The following is a 25272-nucleotide window of genomic DNA, read 5'->3' as shown; positions in this document are numbered from 1 at the left end:
GATCCCTAGACTTTTGGGGGCCCTAAGCGACCTTTTGTTTCTTGCAATGTCCTGCAATTCTACACATTCTGCCATGAGATGTTGAGAAAATGTTGCAGTTATAAAGCATTTAGCTGCAATCTACACATTTTGCTATGGGGCGGAGAAACTTTGCAATTTTACAGCTAATTTCACGCAATTCTATACATTTTGCCATAGGATGGAGATAAATGTAAAAAAAAAAAAATATGATATCTGAGTGAGAGTGACTAAAAATAATCAATGGGGAGGGGGTCCCTGGTCGGTGATTCAACCATGATTACTACACGTTTAGATAGCTGCCAAGACTAACTTACAAATCGAAAAAATGTTAGCTGACATGGGCTAATTGAGTGACTGTCAGTGACTGAAATAATAAGAGAAAAACTGCTGATGCACAACCGGGTTTTAGATGGCGCCGATAGATATGGCAGCTCTGCTTCTAGCTCCTCAGCAACAACCGAAATGTCTAAATTGCACCTTGTGTATCGTACTTTTCTCACTCTCAACAGCACAGGAGGTTGGTGGCACCATAATTGGGGAGAACGGGCTCGTGGTAACGACTGGAGCGGAATTAGTGGAATGGTATCAAATACATCAAACACATGGTTTCCAGGTGTTTGATGCCATTCCATTTGCTCTGTTCCCGGAATTATTATGAGCCGTTCTACACTCAGCAGCCTCCACTGCCAACAGTATATTGAGACCCCGACCGGGTAGAAAAAAAGAAAAGTTGACAAAAAAAAAAAAAAAAAAAAAAAAAAAAAAAGTTGCCAGTTGACAATCGCTGACCTAAAAAACGATTGTATGCGATTGAGAAAAACGGCATTACACAAACAGTTTTACACTCAGCTGTGTGTCAAATTGAGGCGCGCCAGTTAGCCACTCAGCTCCGGTCTGGAAGGGAAGCGAGCCGTGCCAAAGCGGGCGGAGTCTGAAAAACTCTGCCTATCCTCCGGTCGTTCCTAGTTACCACAGCCAGAAGGTCATAAACATCGTTTATTTCTAAAACGGATCTTCTTAAAATGTGATTTTAAACCTAACCACACTGATAACCACACCCTAACCTTGAATTAAGACCAAAAAAGCTCTATTTTAGTTTCGATGAATTTTTACGATAACCTAACGGACAATACCGACGTTGTGACGGTGGTAACTAGTGGAAACCCTATCCTCCCTCCCCCGGCGGAGGTGTACGATCGTGGAGTCGAGCAAGAGAGCGTGATTATCTGGCCAGAGAACCACGGTGTTGCTCCGGACTGAGAACTTCACTGCGACTCGGCAGAGCCCAAGTTTGCAACGAGACGGCCGCGGCCACTGCGAGAACAGTTGGCTTGAGAAATCACCGCCTGTCTGGATAGCCCGCATAGAGGCCGAAATCCCGTTACTTGCCGAATACAGGACTGGGAACGACTGCAGAATAGGACCCGTCATAACAGGAATATTTATCGGCGTCTGCTCGGCTATTTCTCCCAGAAATGGACGGTTTCGCCGGCAGTTTGGGTAAGTTATAGACGAACTCAAGCCTATTAATAGAATTCACATAGCAGACTGGAATGTATTATAGACTATCTTAATGTACAGGCTACACGTGTCAGTTCTTTATTAAACCAATGGAGTTATCGTTGTAACAGATGTTAACGTTGTAACAACCGCAATTCTGACATCCAGAGGTTGCCTGCAATGTGTTAAAGTGCAAAACATTAACGTTATACGAGTGTCCTTATTTTATTGCTTTGCTTTTCTGTGCTGGATATCACACGTAGACTTCACTTGACATAGGCTACTGAATACCGCAATAGGGTTCTAAACAATGCGAGGGATATTGTGCTATTCTGTTATACGCACTCGGTTGTGCGTTCATGCTGTATCTATGTCAATTGCCATTTATTGCTATGGCAAGGAGTCCTTTGAAACCGCCCGAAACAAAGACTTGTGGGTTGAAGAAACGATTCGACGGGAAATTATTTATCCAGTCAGTCTGCCAGTGCGCGTAGGATCGTGTGTGTGTGTGGAGAGACAGACAGAGAGCCAGACAGAGAGAGAGCAAGGGGACGTGTCAGATGAGTGGCAGTCCAAGAAGGGGGCCTTCCAAAGGTTCTAATATAGACCTACACAATGACATTATAACTGACTGATATTCTAACAAAATTACTTAAGCTTCCTCTTTAGGTACCAGGCATGTGACTATCCCAAAGGAATGTAAATGATTAGAATATGCACAAATAAGGTGTGTGCTCCAACTTCCTTATTCTAAAATGTTTATGAATCTCAAAGACTGATCGGCAATGTAAACAATAATACAATATCCTACAGAATTCTGTAAATTGCACACCCCATAGGAAAGCTAGTCACAGATGGTCTATAAAACACCTGAGTTAACTGCAGGTGACTTCCGACAGTGTTTCTCTTTGATTACAGCGGTGATGCATGGCGTCAGTTGCTCTCAATGTCACTTAAATTCTTGCTGTTGTTGGGCTGCATGTGTGCATAGTTTCGCTTTTTTGTGTTGCCTTGGCGATGCCACAGGCAATTATGGCAGTGGGAGTCAGTGTGTGTGTTTATGCATGCTTGATATAGAGTGAGTGGTGGTAGTGTCATTCTGTCCTTGTCCTTCCCATTTAAATGAGTCTCTCTCTCTCTCTCTCTCTCTCTCTCTCTCTCTCTCTCTCACTCTTTCTCTCTTTGTGTGAGCGTCTCATTCCCTCCCTCAACCTTCATGTTTGAATGCGGTAAAGTTAAAGGATGCAGACTTTAGCCAAGCCCTAGAGCACTGCAGAGGAAGAGGAGAGGGTGCCCACGCAGCCTATGAGGATTTGGGTGCATAGCACGCCACGGCATACATGCCCAGTCATCATACCCGCTCTGCAGTGTCCGTATGCTGTGCCAGCCTGTTCTCATCACCTCAACACTTACTGTAGTGCTGAATTAGTCAGGGCAACACACACACACACACATACACACACACACACACACACACACACACACACACACACACACACACACACACACACACACACACACACACACACACACACACACATTGCTTTACATAGAGTACTATTATGCAATCACTTATGATATATTTACAGTAGAGACAGACATATGCCACGTAGTTTCATATCCACACTGCACTCAGGGCATAAGCAACACACCATGTCACATATGTGCCCACAGTGTAAAGAAACTTGTATCTGCTTGACCCTTTCAAACATATATGTAATGTCACTTTATGGGATTTCTTTTGCCTGCATAGGAAAGATCTCTCTTGCACAATAATTGACTGTGACATTTGTAAGCAGAAGTGGCAGAGCACCAGGTTTGCAGGGGCATTGCAGTGATAGATATGGGTGCAGCTGTAATGTATTGTTTAACTGGGTATTGATAGTGTGTCGTTGTTGTTGAATTATATTAAAGATTCACACCACTGCTAAAATAGGATCAAGCTCTGGTTGGTAACCTTTGCTGGAAACCCACAAAGTCAGAGGACTTAGTTATTTATATAAGCAGCATCATAAATGTACTTCAGTAGTACTTCGTGTCAGTTGATTCATGTGGTTGTATGTACTGGGTGTGAGTGTGTCACTGTGCCAGGCCAATGCCAAGGCAGTTAACGGGGCTCCTACACTTTTAGAAAAAAGGTTCCTTATAGAATCAAAGAACCCTTTTATAGGGTTCTTTGATCAGAACTAGAGGTTGACCGATTAATCGGAATGGCTGATTAATTAGGGTCGATTTCAAGTTTTCATAACAATCGGAAATCGGTATATTTGACACCGATTTTGCCTTTTTTTTTTACACCTTTATTTAATCTTTATTTAACTAGGCAAGTCAGTTAAGAACACATTCTTATTTTCAATGATGGCCTAGGAACGGTGGGTTAACTGCCTCGTTCAGGGGCAGAACGACAGATTTTCACCTTGTCAGCTCGGGGGACCCAATCTTGCAACCTTACAGTTAACTAGTCCAACGCGATAACGACCGACCGTCGCACTCCACAAGGAGACTGACTGCCTGTTACGCGAATGCAGTAAGCCAAGGTAAGTTGCTAGCTAGCATAAGACATAAAACATCTTATAAAAAACAATCAATCATAATCACTAGTTAACTACACATGGTTGATGATATTATCTAGCGTGTCCTGCGTTGCGTATAATCTGACTGAGCATACAAGTATCTAAGTATCTGACTGAGCGGTGGTAGGCAGAAGCAGGCGCGTAATCATTCATTCAAACAGCACTTTCTTGCATTTTGCCATCAGCTCTAGCTCTTCGTTGTGCGTCAAGCATTGCGCTGTTTATGACTTCAAGCCTATCAACTCCCGAGATTAGGCTGGTGTAACCGAGTGAAATGTCTGGCTAGTTAGCGTGCGCTAATACCGTTTCAAACGACACTCGCTCTGAGCTTTGGGGTGGTTGTTTCCCTTGCTCTGCATGGGTAACGCTGCTTCGAGGTTGGCTGTTGTGTTGTGTTCCTGGTTCGAGCCCAGGGACGAGCGAGGAGAGGGACGGAAGCTATACTGTTACACTGGCAATACTAAAGTGCCTATAAGAACATACAATAGTCAAAGGTTAATGAAATACAAATGGTATAGAGGGAAATAGTCCTATAATTCCTATAATAACTACAACCTAAAACTTGTTACCTGGGAATATTGAAGACTCATGTTAAAAGGAACCACCAGCTTTCATATGTTCTCATGTTCTGAGCAAGGAACTTAAACGTTAGCATTCTTACATTTCACATATTGCACTTCTACTTTCTTCTCCAACACTTTGTTTTTGCATTATTTAAACCAAATTGAACATCTTTCATTATTTATTTGAGGCTAAATTGATTTTATTGATGTATTATATTAAGTTAAAATAAGTGTTCATTCAGTATTGTTGTAATTGTCATTATTACAAATATATATATATTTTTTTAATCGGCCGATTTAATCGTTATCGGCTTTTTTGGTCATCCAATAATCGGTATCGGCGTTAAAATCATAATGGTCGACCTCTAATCAGAACCCTAGAGGTTCTTTACTGAACCAAAATGGTTCCCTTAAGAACCCTACATGTTGCCATTTATGAATTGTTGCTACTACTATTAAATAGTAATATTGAGCTAATAATATAATTGAATAATGGACAAAAGAATATCAGCATATCAGTTTTTGAATTTATTGTAATTATATGCAAAAAGCTTGGAAATATGCACTGTGTTTGAATGATGGCCCACGTCAACTCTGTCTTATTGAGCCGTTTCAAAAAGGGATCATAGCTTTCACCTGGATTCAACTAGTCAGTCTGTCATAGAAAAGCAGCTGTTCTTAATGTTTTGTATACTCAGAGTGGATAGTGTGTAAAAAGTAATATAATGATTAACTAGGTTATTGAATCATCAAGACTTATTATACATAATTTATTATAAATATTTCATACATACCTCTTCTCAAATCAGCAACAGTCTTCTAATGGCTTCATGAAACAGGCTAGTCCCCTCAATTGTGTCCACACTGAAATACTGAAAACAATTATCTAATTGCCAATGTCAGGCTGGGTCTGTAGCTCTATTTGGGATATCCCGTAATAAAAAAATAATATTTGAAAGAGTTACCCGGCTAGCTTGTAAAGTGGTGGATTAAAAGTAGCCTGTTTAGCTAGCTAGCTTACTAACATGCTCAAATTCTCATAATGTTTTAACTATTTATCTAGCCTATAGTTTTATCATATTGCTTTGTCATATTTGAATTAAATAAGCAACTTTGCTTAACTTAACCCTCCTGTTTTAATTAATTCTGTGTTCCCGGTCCAAAATCACTTCCCTATTTATAGCTTATTATAAATCCATAATAATACGTATATTATCACCTAATGTTGTGTTAGATCTTTTTATCCACTTAAGTTTGTGAACATTACAAGTTTTAAACTTCTATTTGCTATTCATGGCCTGTAGGCCTCATTGACCTGAGCTCATGCAACTCGTTTTTGAGTAAAGAAAGCATAATGAATGGATTATTGACCATAACAAATACGCAGATAAAACATTGTGCTATTTATCAGTCGACTTTGTTTCAAAGTTTAACAAGGACTCTCCTCCTCACCAGTGTCATGGTCAAAGATATGATCAAGAGTCTCACATACAGTATATCGTTTGGTCATTGTGCTGCCACAGAATGAATTGTGAGCAAGGCCTCAAAAAAGCTGCAAGAAAAGTTATATATATTATTGAAACAATGTTGCGATTGTTTGTGAGAATGCCAACAGATGGGGTTCCCGGGGGAAAGATTCTATTGGGGAAAGGTTGCTATGGAGGCCAAGAAGGGGAGTGAGGTGTGTGTGTGTGTACAAACACACATGCATGTGGAGGTCTGGGAGATGAAGTGTCCATCTGATGAATGGGCATGTGCCTGAACTCAATTTTATACACTAATTGTGGTCTCACCCATTCATTTCTAATGAATGGTCCATTTTGACAGGGAACACAACAGGTGTACAAAAGTTAAATAAAACACCCAAAATGTAATGAAAGCCATCAAAATGTATTTTGTGTGTTCAGATGCCCTGTATGGACAAAGTCATGAAACCTCATGGCAATCATATTAAATGAACTACATTTTTCAGAGAGAACTTGTAAATCGGTCCAATTCGACCAGAACACAGCAGGAGGGTTAATACATAGAAAAATAATGTGCTTATGGTTAAACTACTTGCAAGTTGGTTCAACCACCATCCTCTTGCATCATCATGCTGGAATGGATTGGCTGTTGGTTTTTGAATTCAATTTTGAATTGACCAATCCAAAAGGTTTTATAAAGAACCCCTTTAAAAAAAAAACTAAAACCTTTTTTCCATAATGTTAGACTGAATTAAATAAGAATGTTGACTTAACGTGTAGCGACATAAGAAGCAAAATGAGTTTTTCCATCAAAGTAATTTTTATTGCGAGCTAACGTGAAGTAATAAAGGAATTTGCATATGTCATGAGAACATATACCTTGCCCTTATTAAACTCCAGAAATCAACATCCATTGATGGAAAATGAACTAGTTTGACTGCTATCTGTTTGAGTTATGACAGTTGGACTGGATCTCGAATTCTCGACGCAGGAAACACTTTGACGAGCTTCAAAAAACAAATGTTATTTTCTGGCAATCGTGGCTTATTCTGTGCCAGATGTTAAACAAACCATTCTAAATGGATAATGTAAATGATTAGGCCTATTTGGGTGATTGACTTGTCATTTCTTGAACTTGAGGCAATTTCGAGGTAAGAAGTGTTTGTGCTGCCCAATAGCCTATAGGTTCATGCTGGAATAGGCTACTGAGGATGCGGTCGTAACTTTAGTCACTGGTTCAAATATTAATAACATGAATTAGCTTGTAGCCTAATCTGACAGACTGTTACGAATAATCTATCGCAGCCATTATAACAGATGAGCGCGACTGCGGTAAGCTGTGACCATGATCACAATTCATAACTTCCAATTTAATTAACTAAACATTAATAACTGAATAATGAAGGCTACAGCAGCAATAAACTGAAGGTATTGGTTTATTAAATCTGTTCACCAGCTCCAGGTAGTATACACAAGTGGCACAAATTGATTTGCAACGACTCCAGTGATATCGCATCAAATGCAGGCTACAGTAGCCTACAATAGCATAGATGCAAATGTATCATTCTCCACATTTTAATGTCAGTTTCATTGGGAACTTTTCCCATAACAGAAGCACGCAAATGGAGTTCCATTTCAATTACACGTGATTACACGTGTGAGTGTTTCTGGGTAAGTCTCTACGAGCTTTGCACACTTGGATTGTACAATGTTTTGTATATTATTATTATTTTTTAATCCAAGCTCTGTCAAGTTGGTTTGTTGATCATTGCTAGACAGCCATTTTCAACTCTTCCAACAGATTTTAAGCCAATTTAAGTCAATACTGCAACGAGGCCACTCAGGAACATCCAATGTCGTCTTGGTAAACAACTACAGTGTATATTTGGCTTTGTGTTTTAGGTTATTGTCTAGCTGAAAAGTGCATTTTTCTCCCAGTGTCTGTTGGAAAGCAGACTGAACCAGGTTTACCTGTAGGATTTTGCCTGTGCTTAGTGCTATTCTATTTATTTTTATAAACTGATTACAAGCATACCCATAACATGATGCAACCACCACCATGCTTGAACATTTGAATAGTGGTACTAGGTGATGGGTTGTGTTTGCCCCGACCATACCATAATGACAAAGTAAAAATGTAGATTTTTTATTTTTTTTGCAAATGTATAAAAATAATGAAATATCCCATTTATATGAGTATTCAGAACCTTTACACAATACTTTGTTGAAGCTCCTTTGGCAACAATTACAGCCTCAAGTCTTCTTGGGTATGATGCTACAAGCTTTACACACCTGTATTTGGGGAGTTTTTCCATTCTTCTCTTCTTCCTCTCAAGCTCTGCCAGGTTGGATGGGGAGCGTTGCAGCACAGCTATTTTCAGGTCTCTCCAGAGATGTTAGATCGGGTTCAAGTCTGGCCTCTGGCTGTGCCACTCAAGGACATTCAGAGTCTTGTCCTGAAGCCACTCCTGTGTTGTCTGCTGTGTGCCAAAGACCCCTCAGACATCAATACTCCGTAGCCAGCTGTATCAAAAGCGTTGGCCAAGTCAATAAAAATAGCAGCACAACATTAATTAGAATCAAGGGCAATGGTGACATCATTGAGGACCTTTAAGGTTGCAGTGACACATCCATAATCTGAGTGGAAACCAGATTGCATGCCTGAGAGAATACTCTAGACATCAAGATAGCCAGTCAGTTGATTATTGACAAGTTTGACACTTTTGATAAACAGGGCAAAATAGAAATAGGCCTATAACAATTAGGATCAGCTTGATCTCCCCATTTAAATAAAGGACGAACCGTGGCTGCCTTCCAAGCAATGGGAACCTCCCCAGAAAAGGTGAGAGAGGCTTGGCGATGATAGGGGCAGCAACTTTAACCTGTTTGGGCTAGGGGGCAGCATTTTAACTTTTGGATGAAAAACGTGTCAAAATTAAGCTGCCTGCTACTCAGCCGTAAAAGCTAGAATATGCATATAATTAGTAAATTTGGATAGAAAACACTCAACACTCAGTTTCTAAAACTGTTTGAATGATATCTGTGAGTATAGCAGAACTCATATGGCAGGCAAAAACCTGAGGATAAAATCTGAGGTTTGTAGTTTTTCAACTCAGCCCCTATTGAAGATACAGTGGGATATTGGTTGTGTTGCACTTCCTAAGGCTTCCACTAGATGTCAAGCGTCTTTAGAACGTGGTTTGATGCTTCTACTATGAAGGGGGGCTGAATGAGATGGGAATGAGTCAGAGGTCTGCCAGCAGTCACGAGCTCAGTCACGTGCATTCACATGAGGTAGCTCCCGTTCCATTGCTATTCTACAGACATTGGAATTCTCCGGTTGGAACATTATTGAATATTTATGATAAAAACATCCTAAAGATTGATTCTACACATCGTTTGATATGTTTCTGCGACCAGTAATATAACTTTTTGGAATTTATGTCCGACCTTTCCGCTGGAAGTTGCATGCGCGTTTCGATTTGTTTACCAAACGCCCTAACAAAAGGAGGTATATGGACATAAATGATGAACTTTATCAAACAAATCAAACATTTATTGTAGAACTGGGATTCCTGGGAGTGCATTCTGATGAAGATCATCAAAGGTAAGTGAATATTTATAATGCTATTTCTGACTAATGTTAACTGCGCAACATGGTGGATATGTCTTTTGGCTGGTTTGGACTCTGGGCTCCGTACTCAGATTATTGCATGGTATGCTTTTTCCGTAAAGTTCTTTTGAAATCTGAAATAGCGGTTGTATTAAGGAGAAGTTTATCTAATGTTCCATGCATAACAGTTGTATTTTCATCAACATTTATAATGAGTATTTCTGTAAATTGACGTGGCTCTCTGCAAAATCACTGCATGTTTTGGAACTACTGAACATAACACACCAATGTAAAATGAGATTTTTGGATATAAATATGCAATTTATCGAACAAAACATACATGTATTGTGGAACATGAAGTCCTATGAGTGTCATCTGATGAAGATCATCAAAGGTTAGTGATTCATTTCTCTATTTCTGCTTTTTGTGACTCCTCTCTTGCTGGAAAAATGGCTGGGGTTTTCTGTGACTTGGTGGTGACCTAACATAATAATTTGTGGAGCTTTCGCTGTAAAGCATTTTTGAAAATCAGACACGGTGGCTGGATTAACGAGAATTGTATCTTTAAAATGGTGCCTAATACTTGTACGCTTGAGACACTTGATTTATGAGATTTCTGTTGATTTGTATTTGGCGCCCTGCAATTTCATTGGCTGTTGGCGAGGGGTTCCACTAGTTCCAAGACAGGTTAAAGAAGAAAGGGTCAGATGTTTTTTTTGGGTCAAGTTTCAGGAGCTCCTTTAGCACCTTGGACTCAGTGACTTCCTGCACTGAGAAACTTTGTAGCGGGGGAAAAATAGGGAGGAGCATCGGGGATAGTTGTATTAGCAGGGGTGGGAGATGAGGAAATGTTGGACTGGCAAGGAGGCATGGCTGAAACAAATAGGAATCCTGACTTAATCAAGTGGTGATTAAAGAGCTCAGCCATGTGCTTCTTGTCAGTAACAACCACATCATCAACATTAAGGGACAGCTGTGAGGAGGAGGGTTTATTCTCCAGATCTTTAACAGTTTTCCAGAACTTCTTGGGGTTAGACCCAGAGAGAGAACTGCTTCTGAAAGTAACTAACTTTGGCCTTCCGGATAGCCTGAGTGCACTTATTTCTCATTTGCTTGAACGAGAGCCAGCCAGCCTGAGTATGCATGTGCCGAGCGATTTGCCAAATGCAATTCTTGAGGTGGAGTAACTCTGCAAGATCAAGGTTGAACCAGAGGTAAACCAGTTTTTAATTATCGTTTTCTGTTTTCTGTAATGACATATCAGGATTATTTGTGAGGATAACGTCGGGGAGAGTAGCCTTTTCTGGGTGTTTGGAGTCATACCTTGTGTGATTGGTAATAATCTGAGAGATTTAGGGAGTCCCATTGCTTTAGGACTTGTTCAGGTGGTTTTAAGCATGTCCCAGTTTAGGTCACCTAGCAGGACAAATTCAGACTAAGTGTAAGGGGCCAGGGGAGAGCTTAGGGCAGGTAGGGTACAGGCCGGTGCTGATGGAGGACGATGGGACCCAGCAACTGTCAACAAAGAGCTATTTGAAAGTTTAAATAATTGCTTGAACCAAATCAAATTGTTTGGGGACAGACTTGGTAGAGGCAACCGAGCACTGAAGGTGATCCTTGGTAAAGATTGTCACTCTGGCGAGAGGTGGTTAGAAAAGGATGGGAGGCCAAAAGTCAGTGTAACCAATGGAGAGTCATATTCCCGAGTGTGGGAACAAAGTCTGTCCCATGGTTGGGTAAAGAAAGTTCATATTCATCAAAGCTTGCAGGAGTCATGAGGCAAGTAGCAAAATGCACAAGAAAACAATTTAATATATAACAACTTGGGGCTAGCCACTAAGTTTAGTGTCACTCGCCCCAACAGTGCGTGGTGTGCTGGAGGCGAGCGAAAGCTCGGGAGTGTAGTGGGGGCACCTGTACCAGACAGTGGGAGATAGGCCAGGGCAGACGGTGAACAGATCACCAGGTGGGATCCAAGCAGTAGTGCAGCAGGCAACGGGAGTAGGTGTCCCACCCACTGGGGAGAAGCTTTTATTTCTGGAGGCAGATTTCTTGTAGAAAATGCCAGTGGATTTGAACAGCAGGAGGGGACTTCAAAGACTGCTGCCACCTGTTGGGCCCAAAAGCCTCGACACCTCTCACATCAGTGCTAATTGAAGTTGTATCTGATCTGTCCTAGCAAGCCTGGCAGCCTTAACTCAGCATTCAGTCCCCATAAAGTAAAATATCATTAATGTACTATTTTTAATGTATCTTTTTCTTGGCTTTCAATGCAGCATCAGACCAAACACTATGCAATCAGTTCCAGGTTGGAGGGTGTCCTCCGGTCTCTGCTGTTTGTTTGCTAGAGCACCCTCCGTATAGCTTGGAAACAGGAATCCTTGGTATCAGTAATCTATCCGGTTAATTTTGGCTAAAATTAGGTTGTAGGTTTGGAGTTTTGATCTGGAGCGAAGGCCATGCTGTGGAGGGTAGCATCCTGCATATGTCTCTGCCAAAGAATCCAGGTTTATCTAACTCCAAATCTATCCTTTTATAAAAAAAACATGTTAAAAAAATGTGAGAGCTCACAAGCAGCTCTGCCTCTTTCTAAATAATGAAGAGTCTTGGTGGTTCCAAACATCTTCCATTTAAGAATGTTTAAGAATGGCATTTAAGAATGGCCACTGTGTTCTTGAAGACCATCAATGCTGCAGAAGTTAGTTGGTACCCTTCCCCAGATCTGTGCCTCAACACAATCCTGTCTCGGAGCTCTACAGACAATTCCTTCGACTTCATGGCTTGATTTTTGCTCTGACATGCCCTGTCAACTGTGGGACCTTATATAGGTGTGTGCCCTTTCAAAATCATGTCCAATCAATTGAATTTACCACAGGTGGACTCCAATCAAGTTGTAGAAACATCTCAAGGATGACCAATGGAAACAGGATGCACCTGAGCTCAATTTCGAGTCTCATAGCAAAGGGACTAAATACTTATGTAAATAAGCTATTTCAGTTTTCCGTTTTTAATACATTTGCAAATATTTCTAAAAACCTGTTTTCGCTTTGTACTTATGGGGTATTGTGTGTAGATCGGTGAGGACATTTTTGTATTTAATCCATTTTAGAATAAGGCTGTAACGTAACAAAATGTAAAAAAGGGGAAGGGGTCTGAATACATTCCGAATGCACTGTATAACCTTATTTAGTAAAGGGTTCTTTAATCTCGTCCAAAGAACTAAAAGGTTCAAATAACCTTTTTTTCTAAGAGTGTAGGCCTGAAAGCGAGCTGGGATGGCATCAGAGGGCCCCTGCCGCTACTCTGATACCCTTCTGCACCCAATCAGAACTTTTACTGTCAAATAGGAGGTTAAATGTGGAAGCTAGGTGTTCACTCCCTGCTCCCTTGCCTAGTACCTACCCCATGCCTCCTGTCCCATTCACATGCTGCTGACTAGTGTTTGTGTTCGGAGAATATCTATTATGTGAATGTTAAGATCAGCACCGCTAGTGTGTTCTTGACATTTGCTGTACTTGTGGTATATGTGTTTACACCTACAGTGTAAAATATAATATATCAAATATTTTCCCTCTGAGTGAGTATAGGTCAGTGTGGCATTGTTCACTGCCCCACTACACTGAACCCATATGTGTGTGTGTGCGTGCCCCAGATCCAGTGCTGCACTAAAGACAACCAGAGGATCAGGTTACCGAATTCCTTCCTGGTGAAAGTGGAGAGGGAGAGAGAAAGAGCAGGGAGAGAAAGAGCAGGGAGAGAAAGAAGGAGGGAGAGAGAGCAAAGATCCGGAGCGGGATGCACATACTCCAGAGCAGTTCCAGATGCAGGAATGTCGCCTCCCATCTTCCCACATTTTTCCCTCTCCATAACAATGTATTACATTACTGCTGGAATTAAAATAAATAAGACTCTCCTGCTCAACCTTGTCAGGGCTTTGAGTGGTTATATGAGACTGAGAGCAGTGTGGACGGACAGACACTCAGTCAGTTGCCCCAGAATTGTCTGCACTACTTAAAGGCAGACAGATGCTACCACCAAATGGACATGCAGTTGACCGGGGCAGCTTTAGCAGGGGCAGACATTTGATGAACCGACACATTGGAAAGGTGGCATCCTAGGATAGTGCCATGTTGAAAGTCACTGAGCTCTTCAGTAAGACCATTCTGCTGCCAATGTTTGTCTATGGAGATTGCATGGCTGTTTGCGCGATTTTGTTTTTTTTATACACCTGTCAGCAATGTGTGTGGCTGAAATCGACAAATCCACAAATGTGAAGCGTCCACATACTTTTGTATATATGGTGTTCTTAGTCATGGTTTTAGAGGATGTTTTTGTGGTATTTTCTAACTTGATTGTGTGCATATGTATTTGTTTATGCAGCTGCAGGGCACGTGTTGGAGGTCCTGTCTGTTACAGCGGTTGTGTGTATGTGTGTGGCATGGTACATGTGCTGGATGTTTGTAAACATCTGTGCAGATGAATGGGAGACCTGCACAGCCTTTGATTCTGCCTTTCTTTCAACATGTTTCCGCTCTTACTGTGAACAGATGATGGAGGAGGGAGGGGAAAGATGGAGGGAGGGGGGACAGCTTGGAGTGCTTCCCAGAGACCGACTGCTGGGCGTTTGTTCTTTGTTTTACTAAAAGTTGTGTGTGTGTGTGTGTGTGTGTGTGTGTGTGTGTGTGTGTGTCAAATCAAATTTTGTTGGTCACATACACATGGTTAGCAGATGTTATTGTGAGTGTAGTGAAATGCTTATGCTTCTAGATCCGACAGTTCCACAACAAAACCTAATACACACAATCTAGTAAAGGAATGGGATGAGAATATATAAGTATAACATATATGGATGAGCAGTGACAGAGCGGCAAAGATGCAATAGATAGTAAAGAATAGATAGTGAAGGATACAGGATATACAGTTGAAGTCTGAAGTTTACATACACTTAGGTTGGAGTCATTAAAACTTGTCGGTTAGGAGATCTACTTTGTGCATGATACAAGTAATTTTTCCAACAATTGTTTACAGGCAGATTATTTAACTTATTATTCACTGTATCACAATTCCTGTGGGTCAGAAGTTTACATACACTAAGATGACTGTGCCTTTTAACAGCTTGGAAAATTCCAGAAAATGATGGCTTTAGAAGCTTCTGATTAGGCTAATTGACATCATTTGAGTCAATTGGAGGTGTACCTGTGGATGCGTTTCAAGGCCTACCTTCAAACTCAGTGCATCTTTGCTTGACATCATGGGACAATCAAAAACATTGTAGACCTCCACAAGTCTGGTTCATCCTTGGGAGCAGTTTCCAAACACCATGGGACCACACAGCCATCATACCGCTGAGGATGGAGACGTGTTCCGTCTCCTAGAGAGGACAAATTTTGGTGCAAAAAGTGCAATTCAATCCCAGAACAACAGCAAAGGACCTTGTGAAGTTGCTCTGGTCTGATGAAACCTCTGGTCTGATGAAACAAAAATAGAACTGTTTGGCCATAATGACCATTTATGTTTGGAGGAAAAAGGGGGAGGCTTGCAAGCCGAAGAACACTATCCGAACCGTGAAGCACAGGGGTGGCAGCATCATGTTGTGGGGGTGCTTTGCTGCAGGAGGGACTGGTGCACTTCACAAAATAGATGGCATCATGAGGGAGGACAATTATGTGGATATAATGAAGCATCATCTCAAGACATCAGTCAGTAAGTTAAAGCTTGGTTGCAAATGGGTTTTCCAAATGGACAATGACCCCAAGCATTACTTCCAAAGTTGTGGCAAAATGGCTTAACCTGTCTAGGACTGGGAACCCCGTTCCGGAACACCTTTCTGCTAGCGGAAGCCCCCGCAACAGCCAGTGAAAGTGCAGAGCGCCAAATTCAAAACAACAAAAATCTCATAATTAAAATTTCTCAAGCATACAAGTATTTTACACCATTTTAAAGATACAATTCTTGTTAATCCAGCCACAGTGTCTGATTTAAAAAAAGTATTTACAGCGAAAGCACCACAAACAATTGTTAGGTCACCACCAAGCCACAGAAAAACACAGCCATTTTTTCCAGCCAAAGAGAGGAGTCACAAACAGCAGAAATAGAGATAAAATGAATCACTAACCTTTTACGATCTTCATCAGATGTTACTCATTGGACTTCATGTTACACAATACATGTATGTTTTGTTTGATAATGTTCATATTTATATCAAAAAATCTGAGTTTACATTGGCGCGTAACGTTCAGTAGTTCCAAAACATGCGGTGATATTGCAAAGAGCCACATCTATTTACAGAAATACTCATAATAAACATTGATAAAGATATGACTATTATACATGGAACTTTAGATAAACTTCTCCTTAATGCAACCGCTGTGTCAGATTAAAAAAACAAACATTTTATTGCGAAAGCAAACCATGCAATAATCTGATGTCATGACTCTCCTGGTCAGGTTACAGGAGACCACAACCCTACAGATTATCTCTCAGACAAATTCCTTTTGTCCTGTTACTATGGAGAACCAGCCTCAGAACATTAAACATGAAATAAAGGGACTTTGGAACAATGGTTTCTGTCAGCCACAATGGTGGTCATGACGATAGATGGAATATGAAAATGTATGTCATTTTTGTTTTGTTATTAAAAGGTTAATAGATTACGTTATTACGAAAACATTGTAACGTCAACAGTTTACCTGGAATATGTTTGATGTTTATACATTGTACGTTGTATGGAAAATGTCCAAATCAAAGAGAATGTTTTGGTAAAGATGAAATGTGAAGTTGTCTAAAATTGGATTTGAGTAAAATCTAGACCTAGCCTCTTAACTAGGTACGCCCAGAGAATTGCCCTAAAGGCAGTTACGCCCACTTCTGACACGAGGGTATAAAACCTGTGAGTGAAGAATGAAAAGATCAGACTAAGTGACCCAAGCTGCAGCCGAGGTCTAAAAAGTCAACGAACCCAAAACGCAACACAAGTTTGAAGACAAAGTCATCTTTTTCTACCCAAGCTACGGATGAGTAGCTGTGTCTAAGCGGGTGAATTCAAGTCGAACCACCTAGCCTCCACCTCCCATCGAATTGTGGTATCTACACTGTTTCATTCCTACGCGGTGAGCTCTGAGCTACAGAGCTGTCTGTCCCCAGAAGAGCCCTTCCAGAACAAGGGCGAGGGAACAGACTCCTAAGCCAAAAGGACACTGACATCGTGAGGACGACCAGAGAGGTGCGCCGGAGAAGTGCGTCATTGAGCAGCCTGAACGGTCCACGCGGAGAATCCACAGAGTCCTTCCCCACGTAATTACATCATTATATTCTGACCCATTAGAGCGGCAGTTTGGGGCAAGGCTAGGATTAGAAAAGCATAGCTGACAAATTCACCCAAATGTATATTTCTCTCGTGTACTTTCTCTTTTTCACTCTCATTTAAATCCCCATTTTGGGTAACACGCGCCATGGTGTGTTGGCCCGTTTTACTAAGTCCTAATCAATAGCCTAGAATGTGTTTTTGTGTATCTTTTATCATCATTTTAGCTTTCTAGTAAATAAATACTCAATACTTAATTTGGGAAATAGAAACTCAATAAAAACTTATTTTCCCATGGTGCCCCAGGTTAATGATTCAGTTAATCACACAATTAGAAACTTTTAATAATTCGATGAGCAACTGTTGTCACATTAACTAATACGTCACTACACTGAGTACAGCCTTTAGACAACAAAGCAGCCAAAAAGATACCCGCCATATTGGGTTCACAACATTACTCAGAAATAGCATTTAAAAAATTCACTTACCTAAGATGATCTTCATCAGACTGCACTCCCAGGAATCCCAGTTCCACCATAAATGTTTGATTTGTTCGTTAATGTCCATCAGTTATGTCCAAATATCTTCTTTTGTTAGGGCATTTGGTAAACAAATCCAAAAGCGCGTTCAGGTCGCGCTGAACGTCGGACGAAAAGTTCAAAAAGTTCTGTTACAGCCCGTAGAAACATGCCAACCTAAGTATGGAATCAATCTTTAGGATGTTTTTAACATAAAACTTAATTAATGTTCCAACCGGACAAATGAAGTGGAACGTAGCTACCTTTCACGTGAGCGCGCCAGACCGAGGCTGTGGCACTCGGCCAGACCACTCACTCAAAGAGATCTTATGAGCCCCTCCTTTAGAGTAGAATCCTCAAAACAGGTTCTAAATACTGTTGACATCTAGTGGAAGCATTGGGAAGTGAAGCATAACTAATATCCCACGGTATCTTCAATGGGGACTGAGTTGAAAAACTACAAACCTCAGATTTCCAACTTCCAGGTTGGATTTTTTCTTAGGTTTTTTCCTGCCATATGAGTTCCGTTATACTCACAGACATCATTCACAGTTTTAGAAACTTCAGAGTGTTTTCTATCCAAATGTACTAATTATATGCATATTCTAGCTTTTACGGCTGAGTAGCAGGCAGCTTAATTTGGGCACGTTTTTCATCCAAGCTACCCAATACTGCCCCCTACCCCAAATAAGTTATGGGCAAGAAAGTCAAGATATTGGAGTGGCCATCACAAAGCCAAACAATTTAAAGGCAATTCTACCAAATACTAATTGTATGTAAACTTCTGACCCGCTGGGAATGTGATGAAAGAAATAAAAGCTGAAATAAATCATTCTCTCTACAATTATTCTGACATTTCACATTCTTAAAATAAAGTAGTGTTCCTAACTGACCTAAGACAGGGAATGTTTACTAGGATTAAATGTCAGGAATTAAAAGACTTGAGTTTAAATATATTTGAGTTTAAATATTTTTGGCTAAGGTGTATGTAAACTTCAAACTTCAACTGTACATATGAGGTGAGTAATGCGAGATAAGTGGCATTATTAAAGTGACTAGTGTTAAATTTTTTAAAGTGGCCAATTATATCAAGTCTGTAGGTAGGCAGCCGCCTCTCTGCTAGTGATGGCTGTTTAACAATCTGATGGCCTTGAGATTGAAAAACAGCTTCTATCTCTCTGTCCCAGCTTTGATGCACCAGTACTGACCTCGCCTTCTGGATGGAAGCGGGGTGAACACGTAGTGGCTTGGAGGGTTGATGTCCTTGATGAACTTTTTTGCCTTCCTGTGACATCGGGTGTTGTAGGTGTCCTGTAGGGCAGGTCGTTTGCCCCGGGAATGCGTTGTGGAGACCACACCACCCTCTGGAAAGCCCTACGGATGTGGATGGTGCAGTTGCCGTACCAGGCGGTGATACAGCCCGACAGAATGCAGGTTTTCGGTGACAAGCTACATTTCCTGGTTCTGGTTGTACCTAGTGATCACTGGAGGGTATGCGGTACCACTGTTGCGCCCCCTTCACCACACTGTCTGTGTGCGTGGACCATTTTCAGTTTGTCGGTGATATGTACACCGAGGAACTTAAAACTTTCCACCTTCTCCACTGCTATCCCCTCGATGTGGATAGGGGGGTGCTCCCTCTGCTGTTTCCTGAAGTCCACGATCATCTCTCTTGTTTTGCTGACATTGAGTGAGAGGTTATTTTCCTGACACCACTCTCCGAGGGCCCTCACCACCTCCCTGTAGGCTGTCTCGTGTGTGTGTGTGTGTGTAATTTGCTCATTAGAGGTACTGCATATCCTCCAGTGATCACTAGGTACAACCAGGAAGTAGAGCGATTTCCCCCCATTGGCATCTAGTGCAGATTTCCTGCCCACAGTTCACCAGGGATATACTCACAAACTAATGCATGCATGCGCACACACACATTTTGTTATTATATCCTCGTGGGGACCTAAAATCAAACCATTAACCCTAATTGTAACCCTAAACCTAACCCCTAAGCTTAAAATAGGCTTTGTCGTCATGGGAAGGTGGGAAATGTCCCAACGAGTGAGAATTGTCCTTGTTTTATTGTCCTTGTGGGAACTTTTGGGGATTTTAGGTCCCCACAAGGATAGAAGAACCAAGACACAGATGCTCACCAGTGCGAATATAAGAAAATCTAATAAAAGTTCCTCGGTCACACACACCAAGCCCCGCCCCCTGTCACTCAAGCAGGCAGCAAATTCCAAAAACTACTGTCTTATACACAGTGTAAGGGGATAAAGAATATGTACATAAGGATATATGAATGAGTGATGGTACAGAGCAGCATAGGCAAGATACAGTAGATGATATCGAGTACAGTATATACATATGAGATAAGTATGTAAACCAAGTGGCATAGTTAAAGTGGCTAGTGATACATGTATTACATAAGGATGCAGTCGATGATATAGAGTACAGTATCAACGTATGCATATGAGATGAACAATGTAGGGTAAGTAACATTATATAAGGTAGCATTGTTTAAAGTGGCTAGTGATATATTTACATCATTTCCCATCAATTCCCATGATTAAAGTGGCTGGAGTAGAGTCAGTGTCATTGACAGTGTGTTGGCAGTAGCCACTCAATGTTAGTGGTGGCTGTTTAACAGTCTGATGGCCTTGAGATAGAAGCTGTTTTTCAGTCTCTCGGTCCCAGCTTTGATGCACCTGTACTGACCTCGCCTTCTGGATGACAGCGGGGTGAACAGGCAGTGGCTCGGTGGTTGATGTCCTTGATGATCTTTATGGCCTTCCTGTAGCATCGGGTGGTGTAGGTGTCCTGGAGGGCAGGTAGTTTGCCCCGGTGATGCGTTGTGCAGACCTCACTACCCTCTGGAGAGCCTTACGGTTGAGGGCGGTGCAGTTGCCATACCAGGCGGTGATACAGCCCGCCAGGATGCTCTCGATTGTGCATCTGTAGAAGTTTGTGAGTGCTTTTGGTGACAAGCCGAATTTCTTCAGCCTCCTGAGGTTGAAGAGGCGCTGCTGCGCCTTCCTCACGATGCTGTCTGTGTGAGTGGACCAATTCAGTTTGTCTGTGATGTGTATGCCGAGGAACTTAAAACTTGCTACCCTCTCCACTACTGTTCCATCGATGTGGATGGGGGTGTTCCCTCTGCTGTTTCCTGAAGTCCACAATCATCTCCTTAGTTTTGTTGACGTTGAGTGTGAGGTTATTTTCCTGACACCACACTCCGAGGGCCCTCACCTCCTCCCTGTAGGCCGTCTCGTCGTTGTTGGTAATCAAGCCTACCACTGTTGTGTCGTCCGCAAACTTGATGATTGAGTTGGAGGCGTGCATGGCCACGCAGTCGTGGGTGAACAGGGAGTACAGGAGAGGGCTCAGAACGCACCCTTGTGGGGCCCCAGTGTTGAGGATCAGCGGGGAGGAGATGTTGTTGCCTACCCTCACCACCTGGGGGCGGCCCGTCAGGAAGTCCAGTACCCAGTTGCACAGGGCGGGGTCGAGACCCAGGGTCTCGAGCTTGATGACGAGCTTGGAGGGTACTATGGTGTTGAATGCCGAGCTGTAGTCGATGAACAGCATTCTCACATAGGTATTCCTCTTGTCCAGATGGGTTAGGGCAGTGTGCAGTGTGGTTGAGATTGCATCGTCTGTGGACCTATTTGGGCGGTAAGCAAATTGGAGTGGGTCAAGGGTGTCAGGTAGGGTGGAGGTGATATGGTCCTTGTACTCACTTCGGCTGCAGTGAAGGAGAGACCGCATGTTTCCGTTGCAGGCCGTGTCAGTGGCACTGTATTGTCCTCAAAGCGGGCAAAAAGTTATTTAGTCTGCCTGGGAGCAAGACATCCTGGTCCGTGACTGGGCTGGGTTTCTAATTAATTAAAGTAATTAAAGAGCAGCAGTAAAACAACAATAGTGAGACTATATACAGGGGGGGTACCGATACAGAGGCAATGTGCTGGGGCACCGGTTAGTTGAGGTAGTATGTACTTGTAGGTGGAGTTATTAAAGTGACTATGCATAGATTACAACAGAGAGTAGCAGTGGTGTGATGAGGGGTGGGGGGCACTGCAAATAGTCTGTGTTTCCATTTGACTAGATGTTTAGGAGACTTATGGCTTGGGGTTAGTAGCTGTTTAGAAGCCTCTTGGACCAAGACTTGGTGCTCTGGTACCGCTTACCTTGCGGTAGCAGAGAGAACAGTCTTTAACTAGGGTGGCTAGAGTCTTTGACAATTTCTAGGGCCTTCCTCTGACACCACCTGGTATAGAGGTCCTGGATGGCAGGAAGCTTGGCACCAGTGATGTACTGGGCCGTACACACTACCCTCTGTAGTGCCTTGCGGTCGGAGGCCAAGCAGTTGCCATACCAGGCAGTGATGCAAGCAGTCAGGATGCTCTCGATGGTGCAGCTGTAGAACCTTTTGAGGATCTGAGGACCCATGACAAATCTTTTCAGTCTCCTGAGGGGGAATAGGTTTTGTCGTTCCCTCTTCACGACTGTCTTGGTGTGTTTGGACCATAACCGTTCGCTGCAGCTGTACATAGTCTATCGGTAAATAGCCCACCCAATTTTACCTACCTCATCCCCATACTGTTTTTATTTATTTACTTTTCTGCTCTTTGGCACACCAATATCTCTACCTGTACATGACCATCTGATCATTTATCACTCCAGTGTTAATCTGCAAAATTGTAATTATTCGCCTACCTCCTCATGCCTTTTGCACACAATGTATATAGACTCTTTTTTTTCCTACTGTGTTATTGACTTGTTAATTGTTTACTCCATGTGTAACGCTGTTGTCTGTTCACACTGCTATGCTTTATCTTGGCCAGGTCGCAGTTGCAAATTAGAACTTGTTCTCAACTAGCCTACCTGGTTAAATAAAGGTGAAATAAATAAAATATATTTTTTTAGTTTGTTGGCGATGTGGACACCAAGGATCTTGAAGCTCTCAACCTGTTCCACTACAGCCCCGTCGATGAGAATGGTGATGTGCTCGGTCCTCTTTATCCTGTAGTCCACAATCGTCTCCTGTGTCTTGATCACTTTGAGGGAGAGGTTGTTTTCCAGGAACCACACGGCCAGGTCTCTGACCACCTCCCTATAGGCTGTCTCGTCGTTGTCGGTGATCAGGCCTACCACTGTTGTGTCATCGACAAAGAACACAGTTCCTCGGTGCTATTTATTCTCTCAACAAGCTGTCAATTCATGCACTCAACAAGAACAATGTTTTTTTCCATGTTGCTTCTAAATATGAATCAACGGCATGTTCTGAATCAGATGGCCTATTCTAAAATCTTTGCCTAAATGCAACATCTATCTCCCGAGTGGCGCAGCGGTCCACTGCATCTCAGTGCTAGAGGCAACACCCTGGTTTTGAATCCAGGCTTTATCACAACCGGCCGTGATTCAATAGGGCGGCACACAAGTGGCCCAGCGTCTCCCGGGTTTGGCCGGTGTAAGCTGTCATTGTAAATAGGAATTCTTTACTGACTTGCCTAGTTAAAAAAATTTTTTATGAAAAAGGGTCCGATGGGGAAAAACTGACCAACACTTATGTTCCTACCCTGTCATAACTCCTATCTGACCTTTTCATTTGTTGTCATGCCAAACAACACCAACCATAGAATTTGAATCATCTTTCTATTTATATAATTCCAACAGTTCACCTAAGTTTTTGTTGATCTGTATTGCAGGTGAAATTGCAATATTTGGTTGAAAAATCGCAATTAGATATTTTGCACATTTTGTGCAGCCCTACTAACAACCTGGTAACTTTACCAGTATATGCAAACATGTGGTGGCACAAGAAGAAAGGTAAAGTCATATCTTCTTCAGGAGATGTGCTTAAAAAATAGCAGGATTCATATAGGCCCAATGTCAGCTATATCTCAATCAATTAAAACATCTATCTTATTGGTGCTCCTACATTTCGTGGTTGACCCTAACTTTTCTAAGTTAGGAGCATCAGGGCTACCAATGAAAATGTTTTATTGAAAGCACTGGATATACGTCTCCCCAGTCCCCCTTTTAATGCGGCCTTGAGGTTCTGATCCCCTCAGTTACTTGCAAGACCAGCCAGGAAGTGGAGGAGGGGACAGGGCAGAGAGTAAGGAGAAGGGGATGGGAGGGGCTAGGATGGAGGGAGGGTAGATGGGAAGGGTAGAGGGGTGCAGGCAGGTTATGTGTTTTGAGGGGCGCGTGGCGACTCTCTGTGGGGTATCTCTTATCAGGATTAGGCAGGGATGTGATGCTAGTGGAGGAGGGAGCTGTGTGTGTGTGCATGCAGATAACAGAAAGGGGGGTAGGATTAGAGGGAGCCAGATCACAGGGAGGGCTGCAGGATAAGGGGTGATGCATGTGTTTTGGGGTTACAGAAAATGGGGTTAGGGTAAGACTACAGTATCAGTAGTATTCACAATTGAAGGCATTCATTTGAGTTTTAGTCATATGAAAATGATACCACATCAATAATTGTATTATGTTGTTCTGTTTCCAGTAATGCAGATCATTTTCCATATGGTTACTGTAAATGCACATTAGACATTAGGATGAACATAATTACACTGATATTATTTGTTAGGTCATTCAATTAATTCCACGGTGTGTGTGTGTGCATTCGTGAGTGTGTGTGTGCAGCTCTTTGAGGTCATCAATCCACTAGGCTGAAAGTAGGTTACAAACCTCACAACCGCACTGGGTTGGCCCATCCATAACTCTTCTACTGTCTGTTTGCCTTAGTCTTAATTGATGGCGGTGCTGCAGTGGTTTCTGGTGTTCCCTGTGCTCCTGTTTGTATCAGTAATCCTGTGCATCCAGACAAAGCAGGGCAATCCTAAAAGCCATTTATCCAGGATTAGACAACACTTTATGTACCAGCGAACCAGAGAGCATTCTGGCACCCCGCGGCGGCCTGGATGACAACTATATTAGTGTGTGACTGACGGTTAGAGCAGTTAACAGTGTGGGTGTAAGGCCCTATTTGCACTACGAGAGACTCTGAGGAACGGAATGGTGAACATTTCTACTTTTCAATTCACATGACATCCTTGGCTGGCAATGTGTCATTTTTGGTCCGCAGCTCAAATTGAACGTAAATATCGCAGTAGCCACAAGCCAGTTGGCACAAACCAATGGTGCAGTGGAGGGTATACACAGGTACATGGCGTATACCCACTTATTTATCAGTGGGCATTGCGTATACTCACTTCTTAATCCCCACGATGCATTTCAACGTAGTGTAAATGGTGGAACAGATCAGAATATTTAGCTTAAAATGTTGATAAGCTATTATTTCTTCAAATGTGCACACGGCAGTAGGCCTATGTGCAAATGTTCCAAAAGGCAATTTGCGTGAAAACACTGTTTTAAAATGCTCCGTTTCAGCTATTATTATTGGTCTCCCGAGTGGCACAGCAGTCTAAGGCACTGCATTTCAGTGATAACGGTGTCCCTACAGACCCCCCCCCGATTCCAGGCTGTACCACGACCGGCCGGGATTGGGAGTAGCATAGGGCGGCGTACAATTGGCCCAGCGTCATCCGGGTTTTGGCCGGGGTAGGCCGTCATTGTAAATAAGAATTTGTTCTTAACTGACTTGTCCAGTTAAAACATTTTTTTAAAATGATGAGCTGTCCTCCCTTCAGCAGCTTCTACTGCAAACAGTGGTAGGTGCATGTGCACTTGAATTAAAGGGTAACCTCAAAAGTGTA

The 25272-nt window shown here is 42.2% G+C and overlaps 1 protein-coding gene across 1 annotated transcript in view; it reads left to right on the top strand.

The window, feature by feature from the left end:
• The first annotated feature begins 1016 nt into the window (after positions 1-1016).
• Positions 1017-25272, top strand: part of LOC112253520 (echinoderm microtubule-associated protein-like 4) — a 118202-nt gene continuing 93946 nt past the window's right edge. Inside the window, exon 1 of the mRNA XM_042323503.1 lies at positions 1017-1521. Coding sequence (XP_042179437.1) covers positions 1497-1521 — 25 coding nt within the window. The 5' untranslated portion in view covers positions 1017-1496. The remainder of the gene's footprint in view (positions 1522-25272) is intronic.

Source organism: Oncorhynchus tshawytscha, linkage group LG06 (assembly GCF_018296145.1).
Source record: "Oncorhynchus tshawytscha isolate Ot180627B linkage group LG06, Otsh_v2.0, whole genome shotgun sequence".
Lineage (NCBI taxonomy): Eukaryota > Metazoa > Chordata > Actinopteri > Salmoniformes > Salmonidae > Oncorhynchus > Oncorhynchus tshawytscha.
The sequence above is the reverse complement of the archived record's forward strand: the minus strand, read 5'-3'. Positions and strand labels throughout refer to the sequence as shown.